The sequence below is a fragment of the Salvelinus fontinalis genome, chromosome 18 (assembly GCF_029448725.1).
Source record: "Salvelinus fontinalis isolate EN_2023a chromosome 18, ASM2944872v1, whole genome shotgun sequence".
NCBI classification, from domain to species: domain Eukaryota; kingdom Metazoa; phylum Chordata; class Actinopteri; order Salmoniformes; family Salmonidae; genus Salvelinus; species Salvelinus fontinalis.
The window spans coordinates 40722350-40733300 of NC_074682.1; the positions used below are offsets into that span (position 1 = coordinate 40722350).

General features: G+C 42.4%; 1 protein-coding gene across 1 annotated transcript in view; it reads right to left on the bottom strand.

Annotated features, from left to right (window-relative positions):
• LOC129815521 (activin receptor type-1B) overlaps window positions 1-10951 on the bottom strand; it is a 32218-nt gene extending 21267 nt beyond the window's left edge. The window contains exon 1 of the mRNA XM_055869420.1: window positions 10766-10951. Coding sequence (XP_055725395.1) covers window positions 10766-10853 — 88 coding nt within the window. The 5' untranslated portion in view covers window positions 10854-10951. The remainder of the gene's footprint in view (window positions 1-10765) is intronic.

Consider the following 10951-nt stretch of genomic DNA (forward strand, 5'->3'; position numbering starts at 1 on the left):
GATTAACCTAAACGCGGATAAAGTATATCCTAAAAGGATAATATCAGCAGATAATAAATCGGTTGGGCTCTATTTTATTTGATAAGATTATATTTTGTACAATAAAAAACAACAAACAGATGCATACAAACATACATCCACAACATCACCCTTGCCCAGACCCACCTGCTCACATCTCCAATCTCCGCATCACTCTCAGCCACATGGCCTCAAACTGCACCATTTTGTTTCTCTCCGTTGCCCACGCATGTTCAACATTTAGACAATAAAGCACCAGACAACTTTCTAACTCCGCCCATGACTTTTGGACTTTATAGCATTCCCAGAAGGCAAGGATTACAGGGTCATTGTTAATTTTACACTAAAGACATGACTCTGCCGTTGTGCTGTAGAATTAGTCTCGAGTAATAAATTATATGAGTTTATACTGGATTAAGCATACATTTTCATTAACTGTAATTTCATTAGTTATTGTCGGGCTCTATTTTGAATGACAAGCAATTTTACAAATTCTTGCACATGCAGACATCAACAGAAAGCTCAAAGACACTTTGGTCATTTGATACTCTGAACATACAGGCTCTATAAAAATGGTAAACACATGGGGGAAGTGAAGTTCAAAAGACAAAAGGTCGATGTGTTTAATGCTGACAGCTTGCTTTTAAATAGTGGTGCTCTACTGACAGTGTTACTGTAGTCAAAAATGGACTTTGCCCATACAATTTCATAATCCTTCATCTTGTGACATCATACTGGTCCTTTGTCTGGCAATTACAGGGAATTTGACCAACCCAGACTGAGATCATTGGGGGTAGGGGAGTGAACCCAGGATGTAGTGGTGGGGGTGGGGCAGTACTAAAAGGGGGAGCTCCTACATTTCGGGGAGATTGCTGTCGGTTGTGGAGGTTTGGGATTAGCCCCAACCTAGAGGAGATGGTAGGGGGAATTAAGGGCAGAGAAGGGGGGAGGGGTTTGAGGGGTGCCACAGTAGCATTCAAGGTTTTTTTAAATCCTCAGCAGCAATTACGTTTTTTGGGGAGGTAGGCTTTGGTGGGTTTTTGGGAAGGGGATGGGGTTGTAGTAGTGGTTTGTACAGAGGACGGGGTTGACTCGTGAGCAGCTGTGGCCGTCATTACTCAGTCTAGACGGTGACTGCCAAAGCAAATTTTGGAATAATTGAAATTTATTGGGGCACCGAGGCTAACACGGTGTCAAAGGATCCATTTGCATGAACAAGTGAAGTTCATAGGAACATGTCAAATTGGATGTCAAACGAAAGCTAAGATCCTATAATTTCTCAAAATAAAAAAGGCATATTTCGGAAGTCTTCAGATACCTTGACTTTGTTATGTTACAGCCCTATTCGAAAATATATTAAATTGTTTCACCCCCTAAATCTCAAGTATTCAGACCCTTTACTCAGTACTTTGTTGAAGCACCCTTGGTGGCGATTACAGCCTTTGAGTCTTTTTGGGTATGACGCTACAAGCTTGGCACACCTGTATTTGGAGAGTTTCTCCCATTCTTCTCTGTCAGGTTGGATGGGGAGTGTTGCTGCACAGCTATTTTTAAGTCTCTCCAGAGATGTTAGATCGGGTTCAAGTCCGGGACTTGTCCCGAAGCTACTCCTGCGTTGTCTTGGCTGTGTGCTTAGGGTCGCAGTCCTGTTGGAAGGTGAACCTTCGCCCCAGTCTGAGGTCCTGAGCGCTCCGAGCAGGTTTTCATCAAGGATCTCCCTGTGCTTTGCTCCTTTCAGTCCCTGCCACTGAAAAACATCCCCACAACATGATGCCGCCGGGCGGTCATGTGCCTTTTACTGAGGAGTGGCTTCTGTCTGGCCACTACACCATAAAAGGCCTGATTGGTGGAGCGCTGTAGAGATGGTTGTCTTTCTGGAAGGTTCTCTCATCTCCACAGAGGAACTTGAGAACTCCGTCATGGGGACCATGGGGTTCTTGGTCACCTCCCTGACCAAGACCCTTTTCCCCACAATTGCTCAGTTTGGCTGGGCCGCCAGCTCTAGGAAGAGTATTGGTGGTTCCAAACGTCTTCCATTTAAGAATGATGGAGGCCACTGTGTTCTTGGGGACCTTCAATGCTGCAGAAATGTTTTGGTACCCTTCCCCAGATCTGTGCCACAATACAATCCTGTCTTGGAGCTCTATGGACAATTCCTTCGACCTCATTGCTTGGTTTTTGCTCTGACATGCACTGTCAACTTATATAGGCAAGTGTGTGCCTTTTGAAATCATGTCCAATCACCACAGGTGGACTCCAATCAAGTTTTAGAAACATCAAGGATGGTCAATGGAAACAGGATGCACCTGAGCTCAATTTCTCATAGCAAAGGGTCTGAATACTCATGTAAATAAGGCATGTTTTTTTAATTTTTAATACATTTGCAAAAAATTCTAAAAACCTGTTTTTGCTTTGTCATTATGGGGTATTGTGTGTAGATTGCTGAGGAAATTGTTTTATTTAATCAATTTCAGAATAAGGCAGTAACGTAACAAAATGTGGAAAAAGTCAAGGGGTCTGAATACTTTCCGAAGGCACTGTATATATGTTTTGGGGCATAAGCAAAGGCTTTAATTTCTGGTCAAACAAATGGAAAAGTTTTAAAATATATCTACCGGGGGGAAAAAGTCTATAGGTATTAGAAAAACATCAAAACACAATGATGTAGAATTAAAGACCCCTGCCCACTACACTGAACAAAAATATAAAAATGCAAATGCAAATGCAAACATTTGTGCCCCCCCCCCTTGTTTTAGAGTAAATTTTTTGCAATGGCTGTAGAGAAAATGTCACAGTTTAAAATAAAGTTTATTGCAATTCTACACATTTTGCCATAGGGTGGAGAGAAAAGTCCCCCCGGCCAGTAATTCGACAAATGATAACAAGTTTAGATAGCTGCCTGCTAAACTAACTCCCAACATTTTTGACATGGGCTAATTGAGAAAATCTGCTGATGCACGACCCCATTTAAAAAATTGCACCTTGTGTATTCTACTATTCTAACTTGCAACAATAAGTTGAGACCCCAAAAAGCTGAATAAGCTTAATGTTGATTGATAGAAGCCTAAATTGAAAGTGTAACTAGAACCCTGAAAATATAAGGCTTCAAAAACATGAATAGCTAAAGTAGTGAGAAATGAAAGGGGATTATTACTTGCTGTAGGTAGTGTAGTTAAGTGCTGATACTCTAGACGAGGAGGGAGGAAAGAGCACCAGGCGAGGCAGGCAGCACCCAGACAGGGAACAACTGATTAAGACACCCAGACGCCACCACGCAGAAAACACACTCTACTCACCCTATCCTCCCCCTCCCCGACTATCCCACTCGGATCGATACAGAGGATGTGTGTGTGCACATGCTCCTGTTATTGTTTCTGTGCTCAGTCTTCTGATTCTAGTTGGCTTTCTAAACATAGGTGCAGTGATCTCAGATAAGCACGCAGTGTGTTCCTCGCATGGTACTTAGTCCGTGAGAATGTGGGGAGGCATGTTAACATTCATGTGATGGAATGGCCATTTGCCATGTTGGGTCAGTGTTTGGTTGAAGAACGATTGGGAAGCAAGAGGGAAAACTGCAAGCCTGAGAAACTCCAGCATCAGAAAACATGCTAATTTGATCGGTGAGAAGAACATGTAGGTTATGCTGGAACAAAATATATGGTTCCATGTCAACATACTTTGATCAATCAAGGCCAGAGCGAGGTCTGTTCAAAATAGTTCCCATTTATTTTATACAGACAGTAAAACCAGATACATAACAGGCAGGCAGCCCAAACTTGTGAGTACTTGATTTGATTTCCCCCCCTGGTTATAGTGCCCATGGGAAACTGGCCTCAGATACTCAGAGCCTTGACACGGGAGTCCTTGGAGACAGGATGCAGCGTGTCAATTTGAGCCAGAGAAAAAAAACATTGAAAAATCAATGAGCGACTACAGAAGAGTAGATAATGCAGTTGATAGAAATTAGATAAAGAGGTCTGTTTTCCCCTCAACTTACTGAATGACTCATTTGGTAAAAGATATGCATTTGTAAAATGCTTATAGCATTAGCCTCTCTCTCAATATAATTACGTGCCTGTTTTGTAGATCCCATGAACTGTGCTTAATCTTACTACACAGTCCAGCTCATCCCATCTCATCCTCAGTCTAAAATACTTCTCCCTTTCCACGCATCACAAACCCAGGGAACGAGAGTTGGTCACTCTCAGTGTAACCTCTTCTTTAAACATCTCAATCATACCGTTTCACAAACAATTCCCTGTTTGTCTTTAAGCTTGTTTACTCTGATGCTCTTTATCAACAAGGATGTACATGCCGAGTTGTAAAGGCCAGGGATTTTTCATATTTTCAAAAGAGCCCTGAAGTGAAGGAACCTTCTCACCCTCCAACCTTGAAACAAGGTACAGCTGGGGTTTAGAGTTTCTCCTGGGCGTGAGTGGTTAAGCAAAGTCATTTGGAGGCTTTTATTTGGTGTGGTATAGATATTAACACACAAATATGCCTGTTTGGGTCTGTCAGTTACAGCTACTAGGCTGTGAGAGTATAGGGACTATTCTCATCTACTTCGGGGGGGGGGTCCAAATCATCTTGAGTAACATAACTGAGTTCCACAAAATGTTTATAATACTTCCAGATGATTTGAACATGAAGCGTGAAAATGCTAATATACAGTTGAAGTCGGAAGTTTACATACACCTTAGGAAAATACATTTCAACTCAGTTTCACAATTCCTGACATTTAATCCTAGTAAAAATTCACTGTCTTAGGATCACCACTTTATTTTAGGAATGTGAAATGTCAGAATAATAGTAGAGAGAATGATTTATTTCAGCTTTTATTTCTTTCATCACATTCCCAGTGGGTCAGAAGTTTACATACACTCAATTAGTATTTGATAGCATTGCCATTAAATTGTTTAACTTGGGTCAAACGTTTCGGGTAGTCTTCCACAAGCTTCCCACAATAAGTTGGGTGAATTTTGGCCCGTCCCTCCTGACAGAGCTGGTGTAACTGATTCAGATTTGTAGGCCTCCTTGCTCACACACGCTTTTTCAGTTCTGCCCACAAATGTTCTATAGGATTGAGGTCAGGGCATTGTGATGGCCACTCCAATACCTTGACTTTGTTGTCCTTAAGCCATTTTGCCACAACTTTGGAAGTATGCTTGGGGTCATTGTCCATTTGGAAGACCCATTTGCAACCAAGATTTAACTTCCTGACATGTTGTTTCAATATATCCACATTATTTTCCTGCCTCATGATGCCATCTATTTTGTGAAGTGCACCAATCCCTCCTGCAGCAAAGCACGTCCACAACATGATGCTGCCACCCCCATGCTTCACGGTTGAGATGGTGTTCTTCGGCTTGCAAGCCTCCCCCTTTTTCCTCCAAACATAACGATGGTCATTATGGACAAACAGTTCTATGTTTGTTTTATCAGACCAGGGTACATTTCTCCAAAAAGTACGATCTTTGTCCCCAGGTGCAGATGCAAACCGTAGTCTGGCTTTTTTATGGTGGTTTTGGAACAGTGGCTTCTTCCTTGCTGAGCGGCCTTCCAGATTATGTCGATATAGGACTTGTTTTACTGTGGATATAGATACTTTTGTACCCGTTTCCTCCAGCATCTTCACGAGGTCCTTAGCTGTTGTTCTGGGATTAATTTGCACTTTTCGCACCAAAGTACGTTCATCTCTAGGAGACAGAACGTGTTTCCTTCCTGAGCGGTATGACGCCTGTGTGGTCCCATGGTGTTTATACTTGCATACTATTGTTTGTACAGATGAACGTGGTACCTTCAGGCATTTGGAAATTGCTCCCAAGGAAGAACCAGACTTGTTGAGGTAAAAAAAAAAAATCTGGGGTCATGGCTGATTTCTTTTGATTTTCCCATGATGTCAAGCAAAGAGGCACTGAGTGAAGGTAGGCCTTGAAATACATCCACAGGTACAGCTCCAATTGACTCAAATTATGTCAATTAGCCTTTAATGACTCCAACCTAAGTGTATGTAAACTTTCAACTTCAACTGTTTAGGTGCATTGTACTTGTGCCAAAAATAAGTTAGCGTTTGAAACACTGGTCAGGTAAACAAAACCAAAGCATGGGTTGCTGTCATACCTTGTCCATAGACTTCTTAAAGGGTAAGGAAACCAATATATAATTTTGTAATTTGGGTGAACCAATTTTCGGTCAGAACCTGGTAATATCAAGACGTAGAATGGGACATAAACCTAACAACTTCAATCACTAATTTCTCTGATGAGGAACCCCCCCCCCCCCCCCCCCCCCCCCCCCCCCCCCCACAAAAAAAAAACAAAAAACACACACGATTCACTGAGAATGCATTACATAAGATGAAGAAACGATATTCTGAGACGCCACTCCATACTAATTGTTAAACATAGAGAACTAGCACCGGAGGGGATGGCTGCCATTTTACTGGCTCCTAACCAACTTTGCTGTTTTGTTAGTTAAAAAAAGAAGCTGTAGCTCATTTTGTACACAATGTTGCTGCTACCGTCTCTTATGACCGAAAAGCGCTTCTGGACATCAGAACAGAGATTACTCAACTCGAACTGGATTAAGATTTTTTCTTTAATGAGTCCAACGCGAAGGATATACTGCTTCCCGGAGACCAGGCCCTCATCCCAGTCATTCGAATGAAGAAAATAAATGCAGAGGGCGGAGGTCTGGGTGCCTTGCGAGAATTTGTTGGGAGTGAGTAAACCACCACTACACTCTGTATTATTGGCCAACGTGCAGTCATTGGAAAACAAACTGGACGATCTACAATTAAGAATATCCTACCAACGGGACATTAAAAACTGTAATATCTTATGTTTCACCAAGACTTGGCTGAACGACGACACGGATTATATAGAGCTGGCTGGTTCCTCTGTTTTTCGGCAGGACAGAGCAGCTACGTCTGGTAAGCTACGTCTGGTGTCTCTATTTGTCAATACCTGCTGGTGTGCGATGTCTACTATTAAAGAAATCTCGGAGTATTGCTCAGAGCTGTAGACCACACTATCTATTTACCACCACAAACCGATGCTGGCACCAAGGCCGCCCTCAATGAGCTGCATATGGCCATAAGCAAACAAGAAAATGCTCATCCAGAAGCATTTGGGCGGGGATTTTAATGCAGGCAAACTTAAATCTGTTTCACCTCATTTCTACCAGCATGTCACATGTGCAACCAGAGGAAAAAACCTCGTCATGACGTTACCCTCTTTGGGTACAGCGAGCACAATCCCCCTCTCTCTGTCTCCTACAACCAGGCTGCTGTGATCAGAGAGAGGTCGTACATTCCTGGAGGAGATTCTCTCTCTATACTGTGGCCATAAGGAGATAGTGAGTTTTCATAGAGAGAACAAAGGAATTTCTTCCACCTCACTTGAGGTCCGAACAACATTTATGTTCTGGAGGAGGTATAAAAGATCGGAGAAGAATCCAGCGACGAACTGGTCCGTTTGGTACAATTTTGTGAAACTCATGAGACAATACGGCCACATTACCATAACGCTGTTTATATAATAGCCTCAGTTATGAGGCTTACATCTAATTGTTGTATAAGATGAATGAGTGAGGATGATTTTGTGATTTTGGACTGTTTAATGAAGGAAACTCCAATTCCCTTTGGAGTTTAACTAAATCAGAGGACCGCCCATGAGCACAGTTATGGTCGGGCATCATGGGACGGGCCCTTTTCTGCTCTTCTGATTAAAACCCCCACCCGGGTTTTCTATCAGCAGACCAGCTTATCTCGATAACGAGAGGGCCAAGGTTTGAGAGGAGACCGAGCTTACCTCTATTACGAGATGGCTAAAGGTTACAGACCAGCTTACCACGAGAGGGCCAAGGTTTGAGTAGAGACCATAAACCTAAGGTTTGAGTAGATGGCTGAATCTTTTAACCATACCACGTGGTTAAACTCTTAGACTATCGATACCGACAGAATAAGAACAAGTCTTTGATATTAATTACTAGTCTGCAGCTAGGAATTCAATATTATTGAACGCGAAGACCGACAACCGCCGAAACATCCATTCTACAACGACTTGAATGAATGAATGTCACTCTGAACTACCCATTCTAACCACGACAGAAAGAGAGTGGACAAACACTCCAACAGAAACAAACTTTTCAACAGAGATCCCAACGACACACTGAGCGTAAATACACTGCTCAAAAAAATAAAGGGAACACTTAAACAACACAATGTAACTCCAAGTCAATCACACTTCTGTGAAATCAAACTGTCCACTTAGGAAGCAACACTGATTGACAATAAATTTCACATGCTGTTGTGCAAATGGAATAGATAAAAGGTGGAAATTATAGGCAATTAGCAAGACACCCCCAATAACGGAGTGATTCTGCAGGTGGTGACCACAGACCACTTCTCAGTTCCTATGCCTCCTGGCTGATGTTTTGGTCAATTTTGAATGCTGGAGGTGCTCTCACTCTAGTGGTAGCATGAGACGGAGTCTACAACCCACACAAGTGGCTCAGGTAGTGCAGTTCATCCAGGATGGCACATCAATGCGAACTGTGGCAAGAAGGTTTGCTGTGTTTGTCAGCGTAGTGTCCAGAGCATGGAGGCGCTACCAGGAGACAGGCCAGTACATCAGGAGACGTGGAGGAGGCCGTAGGAGGGCAACAACCCAGCATCAGGACCGCTACCTCCGCCTTTGAGCAGGAGGAGCACTGCCAGAGCCCTGCAAAATGACCTCCAGCAGGCCACAAACTATTTATTGTTCAAGTTTTTTTCAGTATAATGTCATAATGAGTTAAGTTCAATTTCAACACACCTTTTTCGTCAACGCAAATCTTCCTAAACTCAACAGATAGAAGGCGGATGTGGGTACTGCAGACCCGCGAGCAGCTGCGGCCCCTCATGATGAGTTCAGATTTTTTGTGGCCCCCACCCCCTTCAAAGTTGCCTAGTCACAAAACTGGAGAACAGCAATCAAATAGGCCTACAGAAACAGGACTTAAAGGTTGAAACAGGCTCAAACTTTCACAATGAGTCAGTTGCAAAGAAAAGCTGTGATTTTTTTGTTTAGGCTTTTAACACCCTTCAGTCTGGCAGATTAGATAACAAGCTGGAAAAATCACCATTATCCAACTTTTTGGGCTTTAAAAAAAAATCTCAAAGCATGGATACAACAGAGCCCCCTGCCGTGCCCAGATTAAATGTAAAAGGCCTGTATACATGCAATCTGTGTTTACACTGTTTTGATAAGACAATGCTGAAGAAAAGCACCCAACAACAGTAGAGCCAAACCATATCATCCATGTTATTCAAACATGAGTGCACAATTAGGGGCTTTATCAGGAGGGACAGACTGTTTATAGACCTTGAAAAGCACTAAAGGCCAGGGAGAGGAGGAACTGAGGCTGAGGGGGGTTGTTCTGTTTGCTCATTGTTGAACAGTTCGTTGAGTGAGTGAAAAAAGCAGCTTCTTGCTGCATTACAGTTATATCAGTCCAGTCCTCCATTGATCTGCTCCATCAGATGAGGTTCATGTTCATGCAGAGGGTGGGGGTGTAGCAGCAGTGGACCTGCCCCTGGGTAGCCTACAAGATGGAGGTCGCCTCTTTCTGCCTAACTCCATCACTGCCCTCATTTCTGACACAAAAGCGACCCAGACTTCAACTGAACGAGGTGCATGAACCCACTCTCTCACGTTCTGCCACTGGCCCTGACAACCTCTAAGGTTTGACCGTCAGATTTACATAACATAGCTCTCTATCTCTGACACACACACACTGCCCTGACTACTGTAAGGTACGTCCCTCAACCTCTCTGTTTAACATCCAATTTCCTCCTTTATAAATTAAATATTGTATCCAATAATGATAGCTACAGTGTAAGCCTATTCAGGCTGATGGGTAGAACACCACACAATGACTCATTTTGCAATGTACAGCAGCTCTTGAAAGCTAAATAGGTCAGTCTCAGTCCCTCATTGTGTTGTAGTTTCAGCAAAAGCTTATTGAGAGCTTCACTTTAAAAAACACTCGTTACCGTGTGTGCAGAGCAGTCTACACACTACCAGAAACTGTTTTAAAGCAGAAAAGCAAATATTTTCTCACTGAAAATTATGACAAAAACAAACTCACATTTAGGAATAAGGATATCATACCTGTATGAATCTGAGCATGAAGCTGATAATATGATATGTAATATTATGTGGTAGTTTACTATAAAGAAACCAAATATTTCCATATTAGCTTTTGAGAATACAACAAATGCATTAATTTAACTTTGATCAGATGACTCAAACTGCTGCTATTTGATTATTGTGATGGGTGTCAAGGAATGGTGGAAGATCCTTGGTAGATAGCTAACCTTGACTGTTCTTACCAAATCCTAAAAATGTGCTCTCTGAGATGTTAATTTACTAACGTGATCGTAGCAGACAATTAGCTACTAGCTGGCCAGAGACCTAGCTGGCGTTGTGATATTCTCATGTAGATAGCTAGTTATGAAGCATCTTTAAACAACGCAGTCAAGAAGGGTAGGTAGCTGCTTCTCTTAATTTATTTCTGCTCTATTTAAACAATTAACTACCTGTAAAAAAAATATTTTAAAAGAATCAGGTCCAATTTGCTAACTCGGCTTGCTTGATACCAAATAACGTTACGTGCGCCATGTTGTTGTGCCAAGCGATGTCAGCCCCAGTCGCACAAACCAAGTAAATAAATACACACAGGCGGAATAAAACATTATACTCACCATCATAACGTCTGAATAAACCCAGGACGAGAAGCGTTAACAACATTTGTTTCTTAGCCATGATCGTTATATTCCCATTGCATTGCATTAATATGTTGGGTGGTGTGGTATTGACAGCAGTGCGAGACACAACCAACGATTTAAATATACATCATTGGACACACAGCTCCAGCCAGCCAGCAGACA